Source organism: Perissodus microlepis, chromosome 18, assembly GCF_051167445.1.
Source record: "Perissodus microlepis isolate ML-2025 ecotype Zambia chromosome 18, ASM5116744v1, whole genome shotgun sequence".
NCBI lineage: Eukaryota > Metazoa > Chordata > Actinopteri > Cichliformes > Cichlidae > Perissodus > Perissodus microlepis.
In genome coordinates, this window is record NC_140478.1 from 31,600,015 (window position 1) to 31,626,636 (window position 26,622).

At 38.7% G+C, this 26,622-nt stretch overlaps 2 protein-coding genes across 2 annotated transcripts; one reads left to right on the forward strand and one right to left on the reverse strand.

The window, feature by feature from the left end:
• Window positions 1–2,518: 2,518 nt before the first annotated feature.
• LOC146368564 (uncharacterized) lies at window positions 2,519–8,906 on the reverse strand. The gene is made up of 2 exons (XM_084912184.1): window positions 8,822–8,906; window positions 2,519–6,436 (listed from the first exon to the last, which is right to left on the reverse strand). The coding sequence occupies exons 1-2, from the start codon at window positions 8,895–8,897 to the stop codon at window positions 2,727–2,729; spliced, it is 3,786 nt and encodes a 1,261-aa protein (XP_084768310.1). The 5' UTR covers window positions 8,898–8,906; the 3' UTR covers window positions 2,519–2,726.
• Window positions 8,907–24,177: 15,271 nt separating this feature from the next.
• LOC146368565 (uncharacterized) lies at window positions 24,178–26,230 on the forward strand. The gene has a single exon (XM_084912206.1). The coding sequence runs from the start codon at window positions 24,216–24,218 to the stop codon at window positions 25,878–25,880; it is 1,665 nt and encodes a 554-aa protein (XP_084768332.1). The 5' UTR covers window positions 24,178–24,215; the 3' UTR covers window positions 25,881–26,230.
• The last annotated feature ends 392 nt before the right edge of the window (window positions 26,231–26,622 follow it).

Consider the following 26,622-nt stretch of genomic DNA (forward strand, 5'->3'; position numbering starts at 1 on the left):
TTTTTTCGCTTCACTCCGCACGCGAGCCGTGTGCTTTACGCTGGGAAGAGGGGGGAGGGGGAGGGGCGGTAGTTGCACTCAGCACAGGAACAGAGCCAGAGGGAGAGAAAGAGAGCCAGGGACAACAACGTCACATTAGGTATAGTAATCATCCACAACTATTTTCAGTTGCAGATGATAAAGGATTCAGAAAGTTTATTCATGCAGGTCCATATGACAGAGAATATGCATGTTCTTTTTGTTTTCATATTTTAATTTATATTTAATTGTGTTGTGGTTTGCAGTGTTTTGTGTTGTTTCACTTTAAATTTGTAAAAGGAAAAAGCTGAAAATTTAATTAGTTAAAAGTTGCACTGTGAATAGTTGATTTTTGTATTATATGATTTATTTATTACATTTTATGTGGAGTGAATAAACAAAAGTATATTTACGGTGGCCCCTAGAGACAAAGCACGTACAAACTTCAAATCACGTACGAACTCTGAAGCACGTACAAACTCCAAAACACGTAAAAACACGTACAAACTCCGAAGCACGTAAAAACTCAGAAGCACATAAAAACTCAAAACACGTACAAAAGACAACAGAAGTGCTCCAGGATGCTAGGTGCAGTGTTGAGCTTTTGTTACCTAGTGGCTACACAAGCCAGCAAGTACCAACGACCGGATTTGGTGTGTGGTAGTAACAGGTAAATGAACATTGTTTTTAAATTATTTGAATATATATGAGTGCCTGTGTATAAATACACAAACAATACACATATGCTTTCATGCTTTCAATTGTGTAATTTAAGTGATCTAGTAGCTCTGCTTTGGAAGTTCAGTTCATGCTAGAAATGTGTTTTGGAGTTTGTACGTGTTTTGTCTCTAGGGGCCACCGCATATATTTATATATAAACATATATAAATAAAACCACTTTTTTTACGTTAGTAATTCCTTTTGTGCATAATTTTATATTATTGTTAATAATAAATTAATTAAAGCAACAAAACAACCTGAAGAGCCGGTTAGGAGCCGAAAGAGCCGGCTCTTTTTAGTGATCCGAACCGAAAGAGCCGGATCTCTAAAAAGAGCCGGAAATCCCATCACTACTGCGCAGGTCCTTACAAATAGCCGAAGTTGTGTTAGCAGGATGTGCAATAAAAAGTAAGTAAGGTCCATATTCCTGCTGCAAATTGCATTACTGTTGTGTCTCTGCACACGAACTGAAATCAGCTGATTGTAGCAGGTGGAACTAATAAGAGGAATCAGTAGGCAATAAATGATTCCACTAGCAATTCCAAGGAAATTAACTACTGGAACAGATTCTCATCCCCAGTCATTTTGAAGACATGCACTTTCTCTGTGTGTGGGTGAAGATTACAGATGGTCTGTATTATAACAATATATTGTATAACAATATTAACACAGTTACAACAGTAAACATGTAAAACTATTAGCACCTTCACATAAAGAATTCATTCTTTAAAAACGATTTTTTTTAAAAACTGGAATTTAACCAGTTTTAACTAAAACCAGCAGACACACTTTCAGATGCACCTCAATTATCAGAAAATAGCTCAGTTATTTTCCAGAGTCTGTGTGAAACTGATGTGTAATAAACTTCACCTGAACAGAATTTGATGACAACATTTTATTTATTTTTCTACACAATCTATGCAGGTGTGTTTGGTTTCTTTAAACTTGTTACAGAGACTCAGGTAGCATCACTTCCTTATTCCAGCATTGGTTTACATCACTATTGGAGGACTAAAGCTCACGTAGAGCTGCAAGAGCAGCTGGTTTAATAATCAGTCATTTTCTATGGCAGCTACGTCATAATCAGCTCTGTAAATGCTCGCGCAGTTTTCAAATCAAAGACTTTGTGTGGATGTTTTGTTCCAGTTATTTACTGATAATCATTGTTAAAGTATGTCATGGTCTACATTAGATCTAATAATAATAAAAATAATGATAAATATGCAAAGAAAAGTACTTCATCTTCAATGACAGTCACATCACCTACAGTTAATGTAGAGTACAGTTAACATTAATTCAGTCCAAGTGAAGCTAAAACAGAGAAATTAATAAAGAGCTTGAAACAGAAAGAATCCAGGATAATTATTTAATGTCACATCTCAGACATCCTAACATTCAAATGTAAATGTGATTATTTAACGAGCATTTCTAGACACGTTTTTCCAAAACACATTGGAACAAAAAACAAAAGGACTGAATCACAAGAAAAACCATGCTGTAGTGTCAACAGGCTGAGAGTTACAGACACTGCATTAAACTACAACTGTTAAATGATGGACTATTAACAGCTGTTATTTCGACATCTGTTACCATGGTGATCTTAAATACATCAAGCTACCAAAACAGGAATGACCTGTAATTAAGACAAAAAGTTATTCTACTGATTTTTTTTAATAATAAAAATAAAAAACATCTGGCAGCAGTGGTCCAGCTGTCAGAGATCATTAAACATGTTAAAAAGAAAATTTTCCACATAGACAAGAAACAATCTGCTCATAGATTCTGGTTTAATTTAATAATTGTTGGGAGATTACAATGAAACAGATAACAACTTGAAGAGAAAGTTTATTCAGCATTGTAAACTATAGTTTTAGCATGAACTCTAGCTTGGCCTCTTTTTATTTTACATGCTTAGCACATTTTATAAAGCTGCTTTAAATTGTTTAATCCTCATAACACCTCCAACATATCTGTAGACCTTCGTAATATTAACCTGAATATCCAATGTGATTTAGAAATTTTTTAAAGATGCCTTTCTTTTCCTTCTTCTCCTTTCTTTCCTCGGATAATTCCTCCTCCGTTTTTGCAAGTTTGTCTCGTCGCGTTACCTTGGAGATAAGATTTGCCCTCTCCTTCATTGCCTCCAAAGATTTGATTCGAGCCTGGTAACCCTCTTTGGCCTCTGATCTTTCTCCCTCAATCATCATGTCAATGTACTCTGGGGTGGTCAGAGGGTTTGGCCTCAGGCTGATCTCTTGCAGTCGAGTTATACACTGAGCTGACTGATCCATGAGGGACACCATCGTGTCCTGAAGGTGAACAATCTCTTCTTCCTGCCTCTCAATCAGTTCCTGAACAGTCATCTTTTCTTTATTAGCTGTTTCATACTTGCGTTTCAGTTCTTGCACTGTCTGCTTCTCTTTCACTTGAACATACTCCCAGCTGTATGTCTGATTGAAATGCACACTCCAAATGCATTTTCCAGGACAGACAGTGCACATCCCGTTCATATCCATTGATGCACAGCCACATTTCTCACTATCTTGTGCTATTGCACATGGGTAGTGACATGTTATTGAACATTTCTGGCAGTTGGTGATGAATGCTCCTTTCTCTGTGATTGGTTTTTGGACTGGTTTAATAACATCCACCTCAATCTCAAAGTTTTCATTTGAAGTTATGACTGCTTCATACTCTTTGATCTTTTCTTTGGTTGTCTTAATTTCTTCAAGCTTTGCTAATCCAGTTCTAACTTGTGGCTGCAAACCTTCAATGGCTGTTTCAAGCTGTTTGCGCTCCTTTAAGACTTCTTTGGTCATTAGCAAGCTTTTGGTTTCCATTTTACCCAAAGCAGTGAAGAACTTCACCATACTCTTGGCTCCCATCTTCCAAAACATTTCATCAAAGCTGGCATCATCTTCATCAAAATCCACTTCACAGTCTCTGTTGCATCTGTTGTCTGCAAATAATGCTGAGTTATTGAACTTGAAGTGAACCGGAAGCCCTAACTCGTTTTTTGGACACGGGACTGCAGAAACGGTTATTGCCTCAAGAACTGGTGGTTCTTTGCCATCAGCAAAAGTCACCAGCATTTCAATGTTCTCTGCCACATCTTTGCCAAAAATGGAGAGCACCGAGTCAAACACATATCTCTGTGTTGCTGTTAGTCGTGCAAGAGAGGCCTGAGTAACAAAACACACTGCATCAATCTCACTGACTCCATTAGGAGAGGTGAAAAGCCTGCGGATTTGCTCTGTGATCTCCTTGTCTCTTGCTACTCCTCTTGTATCTCCAAAACCTGGAGTGTCCACAATGGTCACGGAGAACGGGATTTTAAAGCCTTCCTGGTGGTGGATTTCATACACAGTGACTTCAGATGTCTGACTGTGAGCTTGTGAACTGGTTGGATCCTCATCAACTAACTTAAATCTGAAACCGTCGTTCCACTCTACACCAACAATGTAGTTGATCATTCCATTGATGAGAGTAGACTTTCCTGATCCTGTTGCTCCAAGAAGCATTATTGTGCGATTCTGCCTCATGCTTTCTTTGCCAAAGATATACCTCCGACATCCATCTATGTCCATATCGTTTTCTTCCAGGGGCAGTTTGTAAACTGAGGGCAGCTTTGAGTTTCTTTTCTTGCTGATATGTTTTAGGTACTCAGCCAGACGTGCAAATTCACGCTTTGTTGTGCAGACATTAACAATGATGCTTTCCTTGCTTCTTCCATCTACACCACAGTCACATCTGACCCTGACTGCATATTGTGTCTCTGACTGAAGCCCTGAAATGATGGCCTTCTCACCTCCTGAAATTGCTTGATTCCACTCGAGGTCATTTATTGTTGAGCTGCTATCTGTTTTTGCGTATTCCACTATGTAACTCAATATCTGGACATCCTCTCCAAGCTCAACAGGCTTCTCCCAGCTAACTGATATCTCACTTGAATATTGCTGAGCTTGAGGTTTTCCAGGAGGGCTGCAGGGTAAAGTTTTAATGGCATCACTGATTACATTAGCTGGTCCGACACCTGCTGAGGTCACTGCTCTGCATCTGAACACATACTCTGTGTTTGGCTTCAGATCTCTCACTGTGACTTCTTCAGCCTTTGCTTCTGTCTTCTGCTGCCATCCATCCTCTCCACTGACACAGTGCTCAACAGAGTAGGAGGTGATGTTCTCTGCTCCAAATCTGGGTGGAGAAATCTTCAGTGTCACACTGTTGTGGTTTATGTCAGCTGCTGTCACAGTTTCAGGCTTTGAAGGAGGCTCAAAGTTCTCACTGACAGCAAATCCACCTTCATAAAGGTAGATGCTGGAACCTTCCTGTGTCTCATTAGTTAACCCCACTGTCAGGAACTTCATGTTCTTGTTCTCCTTGTTGGCCTCTGCAAAATCACTGAAGAGTTTTGCTTCCTTCCTCATATCATCTGCTACTTCTTTTGAAAGGTACCATTGTTCCTTCTCTACATTGTAAGTATGATAAACGTGAACATCTGTTTTGGTTGTTTCTTTCAGGTAGTTTGATAAAGCTGAGAGGTACGGTTCATCCTTCCCCAGTGAGGTGAAAACAAAACACAGGCCATGCTCTGCACTGAGAAGTTCCTCATGTAGATTATTCTGAGATGGGACAGTCTTGGTGTTTTTCATCATGTTGGTGAAAGACTTTAAGATACTGATTTCTCTCTCTTTACAGTCCATCCACTCAGTCAGGTTTTTGCTGTTGAAAGGTGAAGAATGTCTCTTCTTCAGGATCTCAGCGAGTTCAGCCTCCTCTTCTCCTCCTCCTCTGATTGATGGTAGTCTCTTTGCTAACATCTGCTGAAATCCCAGCTTGAACTCTGAACACATTTCTTTAAAACTTGTCAGTTTTTTGCTAATCTGTGGGAACTGTTGGACAGTGGAAGTTCTCAGTGCATCGTTACACCTCGTTTCCAGTTCACTGAAGTCCTCCAGGACGCTCTGTGATTCCTGGACTAGTCTTATACTTATCTGACGGACGAGTTTAGCAGCACAAGAATCTAAACTTGTCAAAGGTAACAGCCAGACCTTCATTGGTACGGCCTTTTCGCCATTGGTTCCTAGTAATGTTGGAAGGCTTTTGTAGACTTCTACAGCTTCCTGAAATGTTGTTGGAGGTTTCTGAAGGCAAAAGTCTCCATAGAATCTGCAGGAGAATTTCTCAACACTTTTTTTGTCCTTATCTTCCATTTTCAGGGACCCTTCACCCTCTATGGAAAGCAAGGGGATCTTCTTGATCATCACCTTCAAGCTGCCCTGGATGTCTTGATGAGTTTCCTCTTTAGAAACCTCACGGTCAAACACAAAGAAAGCTTGAGCCCCATAAAGGATACCTGTGACTACATGTGTTGCTATTCCTTGCTCAAAAACATAGGGATGTTTTACGTTGCCTCTTCCAAGGTGATTCATTGACAGTTCCTGGAACTTTGTTGTAGTTTTGTAGTTCAGTGTCACTCTGGCCTGGTATTTGGATGTCTTGTGATCATTGAGGTATTTGGCTGATCCTCCAACCTCAACCAGTCCTCCCAAGAAACTTGCCTTCAGGGATGCCTCAACATTTAATGCTGAAGATTTGTCCTCAATTGATTCAGATGCCACTATTTCAGATTCAGTGTTAGGTTGTTCTTGTTCTCGTCTATCTTTTTCCAGGTCATTACAGTCCCACAGTGTCATTCCTGTTAAAAAATACAAGTTAAAATATTTTTTTATTTTGGATAGAAACACACTGTGAGGATAGGTTAATGGATTAATCCAAACTGCCCATAGGTGTGAATGCGGGAGTGAATGTGAGCGCGAATGGTTGTCTGTCTCTGTGTGTTAGCCCTGCGACAGCCTGGCGACCTGTCCAGGGTGTACCCCGCCTCTCGCCCTGTGACAGCTGGGATAGGCTCCAGCGCCCCCCGCGACCCTGAAGAGGATAAGCAGAAGCGAATGGATGGATGGATGGAAACAATGAAAAATGGCAAGAACATCGATGCTTTTGTGTTTTTCATTGTGGAGCTTCAGAATACTGGATATTTTCTTTGTAGCTTTAACCAGATGGGTTGCCTCTTTATTTTTAGTAATAAGAAAGTTGTTTTCAAGCTCAGCAAAACAAATTACATGTTTGAGAACATGAAAAATGATCTTTTCAAAAGTCTACCTTTAAAAGCAACAAAACTTCACTAAATAGCACCTCTTGCCACTGGAATGCAGATGGTGGCTTAAAATGAGCATCTGTGCACTAAAGTTAATATATTTAACTAAAATTGAACAAAGACAAGTCGTGAGGATAAACTTCAGTGAGCTAAAAAAAGGCATTTAAAAAGAAAACTGAACTTGTAAAGCTAGCTAAAATAATAACAGTACAGGAAATATCCTTAGTTTTAAGTATTTGTTAAAGTTTATAATCTCTACTTTTGTAAGTTGCGTGACACATGCTTATGACACTTTGGGTGTCTCCAAGTCTGGTAAACACAGCATATTGTTCACAGACAGCTGGCATTAGTCTAATTTTTTTCCACATTGAACAATTTTCACATCCCTCCCTCTGTACATCCATTTTCCAGTTCTACTTATCAGTTCAGTGTTATATGTCTTATCTGTCATAGTACACTGTGCTGGAGGACCAACACATAGGGACAGACAACCATTCATGCTCACATTTACACATGGGGCCAAATTAGAATCACCAGTTAACCTGACATGCATGCCTCCACTCAAAAAGGGCCCGGCCTGATTTCAAACCAAGTACCCTGAGGCTACAGTGCTAACCACTGAACCACAGTGGTGCACTCATCAGTTTTCACATTTACTGTAACATTCTTGATTTCTTTTTATTAAAACAAATGTGTTTATGTCAAGAACAATATTTATTTCTATTCAGAATTGATGATGGGATGTTGATTGTGGATTTTAGTTCACGTACTGTGGTAAGTTTGGGAACCCCTGATAATTTTCATGATTTTTCTTCATAAATCCTTGGTTGTTTGGATCAGCAATTTCATGTAAATATATCATATAGCAGATGAACACAATGATATTTGAGAAGTGAAATGAAGTTTATAGGATTTACAGAAAGTGTGCAATAGTTACTTAAACTATAAGCAAAACTTAAAATATTAGGAAGATGCATAAATTTGGGCACCCTTGTCATTTATTGATTTGTTTACCTTTAGCATTAATTATTGGTAAACAAAATTTGTTTGGTAAGCTTGACCCTTGAACTACATACACAGGTGAATCCAATCATTAGAAACGGTGTTTAAAGTGGCCAATTGCAAGTTTTTCTCCTCTTTGCATCTTTGAAGACTGGCAGCATGGGAACCTCAAAAAAACAGCTCTCAAATGACCTGAAAACAAAGATTGTTCAACATCATGGTTTAGGGGAGGATACAAAAAGCTATCTCAGAGATTTCAGCTGTCAGTTTCCACTGTGAGGAGCATATTGAGGAAATGGAAGACCACAGCACAGTTCTAGTTAAGGCCCAAAGTGGCAGCTCAAGAAAAATCTTAGATATCAGAGGTGAAGGATGGTGAGAACAGCTACAAAGACCTAGAACATCATCTTGTTGCAGATGGTGTCACTGTGCATCGTTCAACTATTCAGCGCACTTTGCACAAGGAGATGCTGTATGGGAGAGTGAAGCAGAAGAAGCCTTTTCTACGCACATGCCACAAACAGAGTCGTTTGAGGTTTGCTAAAGCACATTTGGACAAGCCAGCTTCATTCTGGAATAAGGTGCTGTGGACTGATGAAACTACAATTGAGTTATTTGGGCATGACAAGGGGCGTTATGCATGGCGGAAACAGAACACAGGTTTCTGTTGGGGTGACCAAATTTATGCACCTGCCTGATTTTGTTTAAACAATTATTGCACACTTTCTGTAAATCCAATAAACTTCATTTCATTTCTCAAATATCATTGTGTTCATCTGCTATATGATATATTTACATGGAATTGCTGATCCAAACAACCAATGCTTTATGAAGAAAAATCATGAAAATTAATTAATTAAAAGTTAATTAATTAGCTTTTGCATACCACTGTATATTGAATTACTACGCATGAATCCTTACCAGGTATGACTAAATCCTGGCGGCAGTCATACAGCATCCCAAGGCTGAAGGGCCGGCCGAGCGTCGCGACCTCCATCGTTCTGCTAGCTTCAGCATCCATCTCTGTATCTGAGCAGATAATACAAAGTACTGCTTCAACTTCTTTACTCAAGTACAGGCTCTGAAATGTACTCAAAGTAAGAAAGTAAAAGTAGCTCCTTAAAGAACATTTCTACCACCTATTTTTATACAAAGCCAACTGAACCATGTGCTATATTATTGTCATAATAAAATAATATTAGTAGATAGCAATACAAACTTTATTTCAGTCTACATTTTATTTCTAAAAAATGCACTCAGCTTGAATCGGTTAAGTAGAACATGAGCAGAGAAAAAGAAGGAAAATAAAACACATCTCTATTTTCTGTTGCCTCCATTGTAGAGGGTCACTTTGCCTCTAAACAGGAATTTGAGTAGCCTAAAATCAGCAGTAGTGGCTCAGCGTGGGGAAAAGAATCATAACTCACAATAATTTCTATTGAGAGCTCCAGTAGATTTCCTTAGTGTGCAGGCTGTGATCAGCTGACCTGCTGCTCTCTGTGGATGTACACAGCTGAATTCAACCAGATGTCAGCAGATGTTTCATGAGTTCTTTTGGCTGATTTCCATCCTCTACACTGACAGTACGCTGTTTATGCTGTTTATATTAAACACTCTAAAGTTGAAGGTGGAATTCAGCCAATGGATCTCAGCATCATCAGCTAAAAATCATATGAATCTCTGCTACAGTTGATGTAACCGAACTCTGACCATGAAACACATTGTAGCAACCTAACCTGTTTATCCTGCACTGACCTGCAGAGGATTTTCATGTAACCTTTAAATAACACAGTTAGTCTGCCCCAGTTTGTTATATGAAATATATATATGTAATATGAAAAAACATAATGTAACTTGTACAGACCCAACATCTGATTTAAACACATAAGGACTTACATGTAAGCTTTACATGTCCAGTTTATCAAACACCACTGAGCAGTTTTTATCTTTAAATCTAAGCTCTCTTCTTCCTCGCCTGTCATGTCTTTCTTATTTTTCTCCATCTCTGACTGAAGTGAGCTCTTTCTTTTCTCTCCCTGTGAAATACAGTAGCTTGACCTTGAGCTGGCAACACACTGTGACACAAACGGCACACAAACAGTTTGTGTGTTTGCTGATGTTTGTTGATCTGATAGAAACGCTGCACTTCAAGTTACCTGCCACAGCGACAAGACGTCACTGCCTTTCGTCTTCAGTAGGGGTAGCTATGCAGAAGTAACTTAAGCTTGCAGTTGTTCTTGTGTTGTGCCAAAAAGATAAATTAAACAAAAACACCAGCCCACTTTAACACCCCCCACTAACAACCCAATATGGCACACGATTTGGGGTCTTTCATTTCTTTTTATGCAACATCTCCTGGTGATTAATACACATTCACAGGAACACATTCATGTGTTACTGTTTAGGCTTAAATCGTCTGATCTTTGAAGGCTTGGAGTAAATCTGTCAAACCAAAATTAATGGGCCTGTTTTGAAAAAGTTAGGAGTAAATAGGGAGTAAAAGTAAAAATAACAAAAATTCTACTTAAGTATAGTAACAAAGTAACAAAAAAAAAAGGTTAATATATGCTATTTTTGAGACAGTATGCAAAATACCAGGGCCATCCAAATGAAACGTTTGAGCGTTTCAGAGGTGAAGCATTGAGTCTGCATGTGGTCTTTTAGGGATTTTATTTTTTTAAAAAATGACCAGATTCTCTACGCTGTGTTCGACTTCCTATTCTCATCATTTGATATTGATAAGTATTGTGATTCTGATTGATTTGGTTACTGTAAATAAAAGAGACCCAGTGCTGGGCTAGAATAATGTTGCCTCTGCTGTAAAATATGTTTATAGTTATTTATATAACTTATATAAGGTTTATTTTCTGATAAACCTCAGTCCGTAAACTCAAACACATCATATTGTAAAGGTTACATTAAACATCGGTAACTGTTAGTTATGTTCATGTATTTTCTGACATATTTGATCAAAGAAGAGAAGCAAAGAGATCAAAGAGAAGCAATTTCATGACATACGTCAGTCTTTAGTCTTCAGAGTGAAGATCACAATGACTCACGCTGATCCAAGCACAAGGAGCTATTAGTGGTGAACACAAAAATAAACCAATATCTTAAGATTTGAAATGCTCACCTACTTCAAAGTTCCAATGATCAGAGATGATGCTAATGTGCATGTGCAGGACCAAAATGAGAGTTCAGGTTTGTTGCACATGTGAGTTAGATGTCCCTCTGTTCCAACTGTGCTCAGTTCATCCTACGTATAATTATTTGTGACAGAGTAAAAGTGGCAGAACTCACAGCACAGCTAGTGTACGTGATGAACACACTACAGTCATGGTGTGGTTCAGTCTAAGTCTAATGAATAAATAATTAGCTTGGCATAAAGAAGACGGAGAATCTTTTGAATACTGCACCGTACATAACGTCTGTATAACAAACAAAAACAGATTTAAAAGCAAGTTGTGCTTTAAAATGTAAAATAAATGAATAACTTAAGATACACTTTAGCTTTAAAAAAATTATTTTGATATAAAGCTCTCGTGCACATTTCTTTTTTAGATTTAGTCCTTACCTTCATCAAAACCAATGGAAACGTTCAGCAAACACTAAAACGATGCATATTTAAGTAAGAACCAAAACACCAGGTTACACCCAGCATTCACCTTTGCCCTGTGACCTTTGTGAAATGACTTAAATGATGACAGAATTTAGCAAAGATCCACAGCAGTGTGTACAGGAGAACATTAAAAAGAGCATCAGCGTACTTACAGCAGGAATGTTTGCGTGTCCTAGGGAAGGCTGCAGTTTCACACACTATATCCTCTTTCATAGGGACCGCCCCCAGATCTTTAATCAGGTGGCAGGACAGAAAAATCACATGACTTGCTGACTGTACAAAGAGAAAAACAATAATATATTTAAACTTTATGAGCATTATCTGCAAACTGAAGATGCTCAGACAAAACTAAAATGTGAATTTGTAACTTTCTGGAAAACAACATGGTTTGGGGAGTGGATTCTCTAACTAACAAACAAAGGTTTACATTATTGAACATTCATGCTGATCAGTTATTTCTCCACAGGTTCAATGTGCCATATGACAACTGCGAAAACAAGATTTATTTTTACGATTGCTGTAAACATGACGGCGGAAAATGAAACAGTTTCTTTCATTTTCTGTCAAAGCTGACGGTCTTCTAACGAGGGTTTTGTGGTTTTTACTCTTAAGTTCTGTCGTTGGTAAATATCTTCATTTTGCTTCTTAGTTTGCTTGTGGTTTATTTTTTTCACTTTTCCATCTTTCTGCTTAGTTTGTTCTTGAAAATGTAAACTTTTTGTAATTACAGTTTGTTTCCTGAGTTTGTTTTCCTGTCCTCTTGTTCTCTGTGTCGAGTCCACTTTTCTGTTCCCGTATTTTGTGACTTCCTGCTTCATCTTATTAGTATTTTGTCTCTTGTGCTTTCTATTTAGACTGACATCCCTTGCCTTACTTCTCAGTTAGGTTCAGCTGTCCTCCCGGATGCTTCCTCTCCAGTTTTTTCTTCGCTCACAGTTTTGTGCTCCCTTGTTGTGTTTTCTCCTGGAAAAACACAAAAAGGTCGTCCAGTCTTCCTCCCCTAACCCCAACCAGTTGCCTGAGCCTGGTTCTGCTGGAGGTTTCTTCCTGTTAAAAGGGATTTTTTCCTTCCCACTATCACCAAAGCGCTTGCTCAAAGGGGTCATATGATTGTTTTTTTTCTCTTTTTGTTGCTTTGTTGTGCGATCTTTACCTTACAATGTAAAGTACCCTGAGAAAACTGTTGTAGTGATTTGGTGCTGTAAAAATAAAACTGAATTTGAAATTCAAAACTACTTCTACTATTTCAATTCCTGCTTTCAGCACTGTCATTATTTTTAAATTAAAGTATTTTACAATTATTTTTATATTTTTAAAGTTGTTTTGAGTTCATTTGGCCTGCAAAACAGACATTCATGACACTTTCAGGTTTAAGTGCAATACTGGGGGAGTGTACCTGAAACAGTGGGAAAGTCAGTCTAACATTTAGTCATTATTTGTGCAGTCGTATGTAAACTTCTCCCTGTGATTTGTTTAAATAGGCTTAGAAAGCCACAGCTTGTCAGTGAACCCTGGTTCTTAAACATGTAACACAAAACCTGTACATGAGCAACATTAACATTACCTTTCAACATCTTTTTACAATATTTTAATCATTTACATAGTAAATTTAATTATGATTAACCCTTTATTGACCATGGGCCCACTGGCGGGCCCATTTTACAGGTAAATTTGAAGGGCCGGTCAATAAAGGGTTAACAAAAGTCAGCATATCCATGGTTTTATAAATAGTCTATGGACAGTGTAAGTAAGTCCTTTATATGTTTTTACGAGCTTTTACTCGTGTAACTCTCACTGCATGTGAAGCTTTTTTCCTGAGAGTGAGACACATAATCCAATAAGGAATAATATCAACTCACTGTTTGTAGGTATACATTAACTTAATATTACAATTTTATGTGTCAACAAAGTTTGATGGCTTTTACAAAAACTTTGTATGCTGAGAACAATTTGGTCTTTTCAAGGCACCAAAGTGCATCAACAAAAACAGTGATTTTATTATTATTATGATTATTTTATTAAAGTTAGTAGTCGGTTTCTGGCCTCTGGTTTGTGTGTTTAGACCCAACATAAGTCATAAAGACAGGAGAACAGCACAACCCCCCTCAAAGCAGCAGTAAACTGTTTTGTGAAATACAATTATTTTGTCACTGGAGTTTGATTGAGTAATAACATCCTTAAACACATTTAAACTTGTATTCATTCTTATATGTGCTTAAAATCTTGCAGCTGCTGCATCTACAGCAGTGCATATGTGGTTTTAGTTGGTTGTAACTGATGCTGCTGCCCACCTGCTGCAGACGCTACAGCAACCTGCTGCAAATTACACACTGACTGTGGATCAGAGTCAAACTACCCCCACTTACCATACGTAGAAAAAAAGAACTAGTGTAGAACCAGCTGTGGAAACTGTTTACCCAGTGAAATGTTACCATTTTTTAGAGGAGAAACAGACAAAGGGATTCTGACTGAAAAACCAACTGTCATTTATGACTTTTTGTCTTATTTATATGTTTCAATTGAAAATTCTTGTCACATTTCAAAACAAATGAAAACAAACAAACAAAGACCAAAGTGCTCCTCCAACAGCAGGTCCAATGTCTACTCTGATTATCAACTTGCCAATAACAAATGACTAATGACTCTCCAAGTGAGGAAATCAAGTTGAAATTCAATCGTCAGTGTAGTGTCACAGCCTTATCTATGCTTTGACATTTAACCATACCGTTATGTTCATTTCTCAGGGACAGCAGTAATTTCCCCCCCCAAAATTTAAATAAACATTATTTATATTTCATTATTAACTCAATTACTAACTGTTTCAATCAATATTTAGTGCAGTGGTGTTATGTACTTCTCACTGATCATGATTAATTGAGGATATATCACTTGTTTTCCATAAAACAATGTATATTAAAACATTTTTAATCTACATTGGAAAGTCCTACATATAGAACTGTCGTGGTCCTCCAGTCCACAGATGCACTTCTACCATTTCTCTCTACTACCGTGTTTTTTTCCTCTGTCTCCTTCTTGGTCTGTATGCTTGTTGGTCTGCCCTAACCTTCACTCTGAGTGTTGTCTAACCATGATAGCAATCACCTTGTCAGCATGTAAGGTACTCTGTTTTTCTTCACTCATCTTCCCCTTTGTTAACGATGTCCCAGTGGAGGTTATGGGAGAGAGTTTTTGCGTGGCTAAAAAGGAGGAATTAGTTTCTGGAAATGCTGGAAACCTGCATCCGTTGGAGGTGATTCCAAGAGTGTTTCAGTGTATTTTTAGTGTATTTTAGCATACAGAGTATTTTACAATGTTAAGAGGTAGCTAGTTAACTATGACAAGGAATCATTTTTGATAAAGGTCATGAGAAAAAAACCTTGTAACTAATGATAATGGTGAATGTTTGAAGACTGACAAACAGCTGAGTTAATTCCTGGTGACCAGGCGTGGTACTTCATTAAGGCATTAAGCAAGTCATCCTAGAGCCTGCAACGTCTTCTGGCCTAATTTCTGCGTCTTGCCTGGAATTTGCCCCCCCCCCGAATGATAAATTTTAACAGTGATAATAGCATAAGTAATATAATTCTTTTTTTGCTTATATTTTTTGTCAGTCAGTTAGTTAAACTGAATCATTTTCATTACTGTTATAAATGAAAATGCCCAGATTCTTAAAATGTTGTGTTTCAGAGACAAGAATTTGTTGCCATGAAAATATGTTCTTTAACTGTTACCCTACTAGTGTTTTTGTCAATAATTTCTAATAACAATAAAATACATTTAAAAATTGAGCTCTACTCTTACTTGTTGTATATCGGTAAAGAGACTTACTCGATTTGAAATATTATTAAAAATGTGTATAAATCATTTTCATGAACTTTTGTTCATTTAATGTGTTTCTAAATTTGTGTAAATCTAAAAAAAATCTTTTAAAAAATTGTTTGTGGGATGAACTGGATGCTTTAGCTTTACCCTACCCTACTGATGATGTGTTGTTGCACTTGTAATGCTGCTGGTGTATGTGCTTGGCTTTGGGAGTCAATGGTGCGAAGCTACAATCTGCAGGATTATGACTGAATGCTTCTAAGTCAGAATCCTGGGTAGACGCAGTGATACCGCAGCGCTGTGGATCTTCGGTTGGTCTTGGATAGTCGGCCGGCCGGTAAAGGAGAACCATTTGTGACTGGGCTGGGGGATGGCCAAATGATGGTCGCCCCTCTCCAATCGCACACTGATGTTTGTGGAGAATCTGGTGCTAAATTACTTGTAAATGACCTTTTGTAAGTTATTGTATGCTATGCCTTTTAATAATATTGCTTAATGGAAGCATGTATCATGTAAACAGAACTGGTCCTAGCACCGAACCCTGTGGAACTCTATAATTAATCTGAGTGTGTGAAGAGGACTCTCCATTTACATGAATAAATTGGAGTCTATTTGCTAGATTTTGTATCAAACCTGTCATACCTACAGCATTCTCTAATTGCTCCAATAAAATATTATGTTCAACAATATTGAATGGTGCACAATATCAGTAGTACTGAAAGTAACTGTAGATAATATTACATCTGTGGGATGATTATTGGTAATTTTTTCTCTAATGATAAAAATTTTATTTGTGAAGAAATTCATGAAGTCATTACTAGTTAGCGTTAAAGGGATGGTTGGCTCAACAGAGCTCTGACTGTTTGTCAGCCTGGCTACAGTGCTGAAGAGAAACCTGGGGTTGTTCTTATTTTCTTCAATCAGTGATGAATAGTAAGATGTTCTGGCTTTGTGGAGGGCTTTCTTATAAAGCAACAAACTATTTCTCCAGGCTAAATGATGATCCTCTAAATTTGTGACACGCCATTTCCTCTCCAGCTTACGAGTCATCTGCTTTAGGCTACGTGTTTGAGAATTATACCACGGAGTCAGGTACTTCTGATTAGAGACCTTAGTTTTCACTGGAGCTACAGTATCCAGAGTCGTACGTAGTGAGGAGGTGAAATTATTAACAAGATAATCGACCTCTGTTGGGGTAGCGTTCAGATAGCTGCTCTGCTCTGTGTTGGTACAGGGCATTGAAGATGATAACAGTGGGTGGATTATATTCTTAAACTTAGTTACAGCGCTTTCAGAAAGACATCTACTGTGATCTCCACTGCTGTGGAGCTAAGCTGGTGAATCCCTAAAGACACAGTGACTATATTTAACAGAGAGTGTGCTTTGGATAAAGCAAGTGAACATTACACTGTGAAATAAGACATTATATATAAAGTTCTTAATTAGATTGGCTACTCAGATAAGCGCCACAAAAAACCCTCACTGTATTTTAACAGGAACAGGAAGTGATACTCTGCCACAGAGAGAGCCACCATCAAGTGAGCGCACCACCCACAGCCAGGAGGACAAATGCTTCTTCGAATGCTGGATCTCTCGTTGTCTTCGTCTTTCTTATCCTTGGGAGGAGTTCAGCCCTGATTCAGACAACTTATTAGAAAAGAGCTGGTCCAGAAACTTTTGGAAGAACTTACCTTGTTCAGCATTCATTGTCTCGTGTGTGGTTTTCTTTTGGGCTTTTGTTGTTGTTGTGTTTTTCTTTTTTTATATTTCATTCATCACTTTACTTGCACAACTGAGTTTCTACGTTTGAATCTGGTCGACACATGACAATATTTTTGTAACACTGATTTAGAAAAGAAAGTATTTAATAGATGCGAGCTTGTCTCTCAATTATCAAATCGATTACTCTGGAGAAAATACGAAGTCTCCAGAGACATTATGGCACAAAATAACCACAGACTGGCTGTCGATTAATACAAATACAAATGTTAAATATACATTTTAAAAATTATCTTATTGACAAAATTATTATTTTAAATTAATAAGTATAAAAAGGAACTCTAAAGTCTATGTACCTCTAAATGTGATTACTTTTCTCTTTGTCTTTCTTTTTTCTCCAAGTATAAAAATCAGTTGCAATTCAGTCATCGCTGAAGAGTCTGCACAAAGTGAGTCTTTTAACTCATATGTTTCACTTTCTTCCCCAGCACAAACAAAGATAGAAATGTGTTCTGAAAACTTCCCTGAAAACTTCAGGTTCTCTCGACAGCTGCTTTTAATTATGACCTGTAACATTTTGTGATTTGACAAAATGTGTCAAATTACACATTTTGTCAATCATGACAACTTGAAAAAAGTTCCAAAGTTCTCCTCCAACAATTGTCTACTCTGCACTCTCTATAGCTGCTGTTATCACTAGCTTGCCAATAACTGATAACTTGGATTGGCAATAGTTAAACATGTGACAGTGGACCTCTTTCAGGTTTCGATGTAGTGCTGCTGGAGTGTACCCAAACAACACGTTTTTCACGCTGCATGAAATGAGCACACTACACACTGTGTGCACACTGCATAAAAGCCCAAAAGGAGCCACAGAGTGAAGTAAAGCAGACTTGCTCTCCCTTACTGGTCAGAGGCATACTAAGTGGTAAGTTGAAGAATAAACTGAGGGGTTATTTTACTGTTTATCTGTTATTGAGTTGTATAAACTGAAAAAGGGGCTATTTATATAGTAAGGGGTACCTGAGCACCACGTGCCAGAGGAGGTTAAGATCAACACAAGGTTTATGTAAAGTTTGTATTGTTTGGATAGATTTTCTTTTAACATTGCATGCTACAGTAATTACAAGCTTTATAACTTATAAGATTTTTTGTTACAATTTAATGTAATAAATATTTTATTTTCACTCCATTTTGTGTTCTGTAATCTTGTGATAATCAAAACTAAAAGGAATCCTAATGATAAATGAATCTGATGGGTTTTTCAGACAGGACAGAGTTAGACTGAAAGGTGACAACTGATGATATCAGCTTATGACATAATGCATGAGCATGAAGTTAAGTTTGGTTAGAAATGTACTACTCATGTAAAAGTTTAAACATTAAATATTCAAAATGAAAACAATGCCAGTGCTGCTTGTTTCTGTACACTTTTAATGTTACAGAGGCAGGAACTTCACTGATCTGCATGTGGAAAATCTGCTTATAAAATTATTACATTCAGAGGTTTCAGGTTAAATTACAATACAAATGACTACGTACCATGTGCTGCCAGGCATGTTTTAAACAGACATTACAAGACACTCGTGGTTAAAAGTGGATAAGATACTTTAGTTCTATTACAGCATATTCATGTTTACACATTTCTTTCCTTTCCACATATAAATACACACACACACACACACACACACACACACACACACACACACACACACACACACACACACACACATGCACACACACACACACACAAACACACATATATACATATGCAGATCAAAATAAAGATCTAATTGATAATAATGATACAATCAATAATAATAATAATCATCATCATCATCATAGTGTCACCAATAACAATAACATTAATGGGGACATGAAATGCTACACATATAAAGGCTAGTGACAGAATCGATAACTCAGAGGAAAATAAGACAGATCACACATCACTACTCTTTAGCAGTAAGTAGGTATGCGCCGTTTGGCTAGCTGCACTCAAACAGGAAAATCCAGCTGTTAATAGTAATGTTTGTTTGGAGAGCACTTTAAAAATAAGAACAGTGTGGACGACAGCCTGAGTCAGGTGACAGGGGGTTCACTGGACAGAAAATGATTTTTCCTCCTTTGGCCGAGGAGCTGCACAATTAGCCAACGCAATCAGTCTAATCTGACTCCTGCAAATCGGTGCCTGCTACACGGACTGCCTTGACAGAAAGACATGACCACCATGGACCCAGCGGTCTCTAGTTTGTTTGAGAGGATTTGAGTAGGATGCCTAAGGTCTGTCAGTCTCCCGGCTTGGAGAGCTCATTGTACATTGGACTTAACAGCATATCTACTTTAATAGAGGAACTCTTTTATTACTCCAGTTTCCTGAGACCTCTGTTGTGATCAGCACTGATGTTAAAGAGGAACTACAAGCCAGGGACCTGGCTCTCTCCTTTGCCTCCTTTGAAGCCAGCAAGAGTCTGCTCCTGAAGTTTGTGTTTCTAAGCTGGCCGCTGTATTTTTTGTTAATGAGCCACACATTTTACAAGAATGTGTCTTTGATTCCTCGTTGGTGCGTCCCATTCAGAGACTGTAACTCTGCCCTGGGCCTCACCAGAGACTGGGCTGGGCTCAAACTTCTGTCCAACTAGATCTCTATGTTGGGTCTAGCACATGGTGCTAATTATCATTGCTATAAAAACTGTATTAAAAAAACGGTCTTTTTGAGTAAATAGAGATGACACAGCCTTTACCAATCAGTAGCTCTGGTAATACCTGATATTGCATTTTTTCTGATAGGCCACACCTGCTCCAGCCTCACCTTCAACTTGTCATCACAGCCAAGTACATATGCCATTCAAGGACCCCAGGAAGCAATATCACAACTGATCTGGTTTTATCGTCACAGCCAGGTAACAAGTGTTATTTTTTCTATAATGTCAGATTTTTTTTTAAAGATCCTAAGTACAAAAATGGTAGCTCCCAAAACCACTGTAAAAATAACATATAGTAACATTTTTTTTCTTCACTTTAACCAACTCAGTCTTTTAAAACTACTCTGAAACACAAATAAGAGTCTGACTCAGGTGGAGCAGAGGCTGCAGCACCCTGCAGATTTAAATTGACTATGAGCATTGCTACATAAAACTGCAGTTCCACATAAGCCACTGAGTGTCCCGCATACAGGTTTGTCATGGCCACAGTTGCTGTAGGATTTCATCCATGGGCAGCAGTGCACAGTTGTTGGCATGGTGTGTAGGTCCCAGAATCAAACCTCTGGCTGGTGGGATGTAGGAGAGCGTTGCAGTCTTTGTAGGAGACCAAAATATGGAAATGGAGAAGTCCATCCTGTAACTGCTTCAACCAGCTCCTCCCCACTCTCAGCTTCAGATGAGTTCGACTCCAGCTGGTCTGTTTCTACCTCTGAGGCCTCCTCTGTGTGAGCCTCAGAGGAGGATGAGGCGCCATCTTCACACTCAGCCTCCTGTGTGCTGTAAAGTCTTGCCATCTCCATAGTGACTGCCCCTCCACTACTGCGCATATTTCTACCCATGGCTGCAGTACAGCTGCATAGCTGAACGAGAACAAAAATTTTGTTTTGGTTCTTGCAACAGAGATATGTTAGAAGCTCTGAAAGGTTAGTCATCTTTTTTGTTATTAAATTAGTTACTGAATTAGTTTACAAAACAGTGGGGGTGTCCAAATTCATAGCCTGCATCCTCCTGAGGACCCAGCCTTCGTGGTCTATGTGGGCCGGGTCCTCCGAAGTGAGCTGCTGTGAAATTGAACAGTCTAGCCTTCAGTTTTGCATCACCAGCTGTCTCGGAGGAGTTTAATAAAATCAGCCATCTGCTCCTTGCTATGTAAAATATAACAGGGCACTGGCGTAAATGTTTTATCATCTCACACTTCTGCTTAATAAGTTTTCTGTTTGACATTTATTCAGCTGTAATCTCAGCCAAAGCGATTTACTTACGAAAGGAAAAAAACACTGAAAAAAGCCAAACAATAACATTTTTAAGTTATCTAAGTGACTTATATGTCATGTTTAACCTGAGTAGAGAAAGACAGCGGAGATCTGAAAACGATGTGCCGGGAGTTCGCTGTTATCCCCCGGCTAGCTATCGAGCTGGTGGGTAACTATGGGCTCAAATTGTGGTCATAAATATTTTGTACTTGTAAATCAGGATTTGTATGTGTAAAAAGAATTTGTGTGTGGACCAAAAAATACGTGTGAAACTCTGCACTCAAGTTTCAAGTTACAAGTAGGAATTTTGACCCTATTTTTCTTCCTTTCAGCTGATTGGTCAATGTCATGTCAATCACTAATTTAACAGATGGGTTTGGCTGCTGGAGGGGCGCTTTTTTGAACTGCAGGCAGTGTTGCCAACTTAGCGACTTTGTCGCTATATTTAGCGAGTTTTCAGACCCCCTTAGCGACTTCTTTTCTAAAAAGCGACTAGCGACAAATCTGGCGACTTTTTCTGGTGTTATTGGAGACTTATTTATGACGACTTTTTGACGTGAAAGGGCGTGTTGCTCTTACTCTCAACAAGCAGCGGTGCTGCCGTGGGCACCTCACCCGTGCTAAAGTGCTCACGGGCGGAGGATAGTCCTCCCCCAGCTGCTATCAGGGCAGGAGACGTTCACACCTGTGCGTCCAAACTGCAAATGAATCGTGCATGAGCGAAGCCGCTGCTCCCGCTCTAACTGTAACATAGTCAGTTCTTCTTTCACTGTTATGCTGTTTTGTGGATCACAAGGTTTAAAACTACTTATAAACACACACACACACACACAAAGTAACTCCACCAGAGTGCCTATTTCAGGTCACTTTTGCCGTTCGAAGCCCGGGTAAAGGAGCAGGGTTGGAATTGTGACATTAAAAAACAATAATTGCTAAAAGAAATTTAATTTGTGGTTCTAAATAAATTCTAAATGCATTTAGGACGTTTTTTGCTCACTTTGTCTCTTCCACGATGTTATTTCTCTCTCCAACAGCGTAGGTTACAATTATATTAGCATGACCAATTATGCAAATTAGGTGATGACGTCATTTAGCGATTTCTAGCGACTTTTATGACAGCCAATAGCGATTTTCCTTACTGAGGAGTTGGCAACACTGACTGCAGGTCCTTGAAGAGTATGTATGTAAATATCCGATAGCAGTTAGGTCTCCTAACTTTCAGCAGCTGTTGAAAGGATAAAGTTGTGGTATATCAGTGGTTAGAAATACCATTATTACTTTAGGATTAGTTTAACACAAAGTCAGGGCTGACCCGGGACCATTGCTGTGAGTCACAGTGCGCAGCATAAAGGTCCTTTCACATCGGGTGCAGCATGTGCTGCTAATGCTAACTGCTGACTAAAAGCCAAGGATCCAGAATTTGTTGCGCTGGCTGCTGGGCTCTGTGGGTTTTTGCAGCAGCTCTACCTGTATTAGATGCACCTGCTCCTTGTTGTTTCCATCTCTGACTTTATGTCCTCTACAAGAGTTTCTGTTTTTTTTATCTTCAAATGTTCAATAAAAACATGTATCGCTAATTCATAACGAAGAAAGCTTTGTAACTATCCCCACTAGTGAAGACTGTGTCATTTCCACAACACTGCCCCCCCAGGTCCGCAGTGCTGTTGAAAAGGCTCTGGAGGTCCCTGTATTAAACACGTAGACCTGTGACACAAAAATCACCAAACTCGGACGACCACAGACTGTTTTCCTTCCTGGTGATGAAGGAAAACGCTGGGCTGGCATGTAAAAGGGCATTATTCCCTTCAAGGACCTGAAGCTCCATAAAGCACCCCTCCAATAGCCAAACCCATCTGTTCTCTGATTGGATTGTTAAATTTGTGATTGACATGACATTGGCCAATCAGATGAAAGGAAGAAAAATAGGGTCAAAATTCATACTTGAAACTTGAAACTTGAGTGCAGAGTTTCACACGTATTTTTTTGCTAAGTCCACACACAAATTCTTTTTACACATACAAATCCTGATTTACAAGTACAAAATATTTATGACCACAATTTGAGCCCATAGGTAACAGACGTCTCCGAAAACGTCGGGGCACTTTTGCAAACATGTGATATCTTGATAAACCGAGCAAATATTTGAAGTTTACACAGCTACATTCTCACCTGAAAAAATCCTAAAAGTGTATTTTGTGACCCAGAAAGAGTAATAAGAGTAATATTAAAACTAAGTAGCTGCCGCCATTGTTGGAAACTGGAATTGGCTGGGCTGCGCTATGAATTCTGGGACATGGTGGGCCACGAAGGATACACCCGACCCATCCTTCAAATCTGGGGAAAAGTAGGACGCATTTGGAGGAGTGTACAAATTTGGACAGCCTTCGTCGCATCGCTGTGACGTAATCGGCCTACAAATGCGGCCTCAGGAGGATGCAGCCTATGAATTTGGACACCCCCAGTGTGTGGCCTTATAGGAGAAAGGACTTGAGGACACACACACACACACCCACACACACAAACACACACGCGTGCACACACACTCCATTATCTAACAGCAATAATGGCCCAAACTTATCTTTTCATTAGCAAAGCACCCTTGCAGAAAACAGAAAAAAGTAAAATTTTACTGCATGCTTTGAATGGTAAAAGTCACACCACATTAAAGAATAATATATAAATTTAAAACTGAAAGTGAGTAGTCCAAACTAAAATCTTAACATAAGATTTTATTTTCAGTGGGGATAATTTTTGGGCTTAGAATAAAATGTGGTGGTTTTTGTGTAGTTTAGCCATTTTAAGCTAAATTAAGGATCTAAGGCGACAATTCTACATAAAAAAAAATAGATCGTTTTTTTTCTTCGACATCTCCATGAGTACAGCGATAGAGCAGAATGCCATTCCCTCAATATCGATATAATGTCTTCCCTCACTTAAGATACACAGTCATTGTTAAGCACAGATCATTCCTATTTAAACTTGATGACTCTAATTCTGTGTATTTATATTTTGTACATTTCATATTTCTTCAGATTTGGGCCTGAACATCACCTCCAGAGCAGAAGATATTGATGCTGACTGCACAGAGCGAGAAAGATCAACGAAAGATCAACGAAAGATCAACGAAAGATCAACGAAAGATCAACGAAAGATCAACGTCTTCATAGTAACTTTAGTAATTAATATAAAACAAAACGAGAATGTTCAGCCGCTTAAAGGGAGAAAAAAGACCCATAAAGCTTTCAGATGCTGTTAAAAAGATCAGCAAACTGCTGGAATCACATTCGGGACATCTCCCGGTTTATGTCATTCCCCTAAAAAATGATAAATTCAATGTCGATGGATGCAAGAGTTTTAGTTTTGGAGAAGAGTCCAGTAAACCTAATCGCACCATAATGGTTCTTGGAGCAACCGGTGCTGGGAAGACAACTCTCATCAACGGGATGATCAATTACATTTTAGGTGTTAAATGGGAGGATCCATATCGATTTAACTTAGTGAATGAAACTCAGTCAACATCACAAGCTCACAGTCAGACCTCTGAAGTCGCCGTGTACAAAATCAACCACCAGGAGGGATTTCAAATCCCGTTCTCTCTGACCATTGTGGACACTCCAGGCTTTGGAGATACAAGAGGCATAGAAAGAGACAGAGAGATCACAGAGCAGCTACGTAATCTCTTCACTTCCCCACATGGTGTCACTGACATTGATGCTGTGTGTTTTGTAGCTCAGGCTGCTTTAGCACGACTCACACCAACACAAAAATATGTGTTTGATTCAGTGCTCTCAATCTTTGGCAAAGATGTGGCAGAAAACATCAGCATTGTGGTGACATTTGCAGATGGTCAGCGACCTCCAGTTCTAGAGGCGATCAATGCTGCAGGAGTCCCATGTCCTAAAACAAAAGACGGGCTGCCGGTTCACTTCAAATTCAATAACTCAGCGCTGTTTGCAAACAACAAATCAGCTGAAGGAGACAGAATGAGTGATGATGATGATGAAGGAGACTTTGATCAGATGTTTTGGGAGATGGGGACAAAAAGCATGAAAAGGTTTTTTGCTGCTCTGAATAAAATAGAAACTAAAAGCTTGACACTGACAAAGGAAGTCCTCAGAGAAAGAAAGCAGCTCGAGAATTCAGTTGAGAATCTGCAGGTGCAGGTGAAACTTGGGTTAGCCAAGCTTGAGGAGATAAAAGAAACGAGGGAAAAACTTAAAGAATATGAAGCAGAGATCGGCAGAAATGAGAACTTTGAATTTGAAGTTACTGTCAAAAAGCCTGTTCAGGAGGACATTTCTGGCTCTGGAAACTACATCACCAACTGTCAGCAGTGTCATGTCACCTGCCACTACCCTTGTGCCTATGCAAATGATGCAGATAAAAGGAGCTGTTCAGCAATGGGGCCAAATGGATATTGTACTCAATGTCCAGGAAAATGTATTTGGAATGTACACTTTAACCAGAAGTACAAATGGGGCTATGAAGATGTTAAAGAAAAAAGAACAATAAAAGAGCTGGAAGAAAAGTATCGGGAAGCCACAGGAGAGAAGATGACTGTTCAGAAAGTGATTGATAAACTGAATGCTGAGTATAAAAGTTTGCAGGCTGACGTAGTGAAACTGATGGAGAGATCTTCCAAGTGTCTGAACAGACTTAAAGAGATAGCACTGAAGGCAAACCCTCTGTCCACTCCAGAGTACATCGACATGCTTATTGAAGGAGAGAAAACTGAGGGCAAAGAAGGCTGGAAGCAACGAGTTCAGTCTCTGATGTCCATGAAGGAAAAAGCAGAGACAATGGCAAAAATAGAGCAAGGCAAGAAACTCCTACGTCATCAAGAATCACTTGATGTCAATGCTTAGCCAAGTCAACAAGGCAACTCGTCCAGAGTCAGAGAACGACTTCACCACAGTTCAGTTTTAACTTGTTTTGCAATGTAAGTGTGTGCTTCACCACGTGGCTGTACTACTGCAAGTATTTAAGATGTAAACACAGCACAATGACAAAAATGATTTTTTATTTTCTGGTTAAATTTGTTTTGCTCTTCTCCACAGTCTGCTTGACACACACTACTCTCAGCTTTGTGTTTATTTCAATATCATTTCTTAATCTGTTTTGTTTACATTGAACTAAATTGTAATAATTTATTTTCTAACCTTAACTCTTCAAAGTAAATTTGGGATAAAAAAGATAAATATAGTGCAAAGTCACATTTGTGCAAATGTAAATGTTACTAATATATAAAATCATTTTTTGAGCTTCATTATGTTTTTGTCCATGATAGCGTTCACGTCTGTTGTGGTGAATGATGGATGCATCAATAAATGTCAAACTATAACTACGTTTGTATTGTTGTGATGTTTGTGTTGTTAGCTAAGACATCTGTCCTCCGTCCACCCACATTAAAAATTCACTCCTTCACCTACTGGGTCTTCACCTAATCACTGCTGAAAGTTATGATTGTCATTTTACAGCAAATCAAATGTTAAGAAATTAGAAAAAGCGAAAATGAATCAAACTTGTGCACCAAATTATTTTTGTTCAAAGTCATACAGAAAAGTCATAATGCTGTCTAAGGAAGTCATATATCCCTTTTTCCTGAAA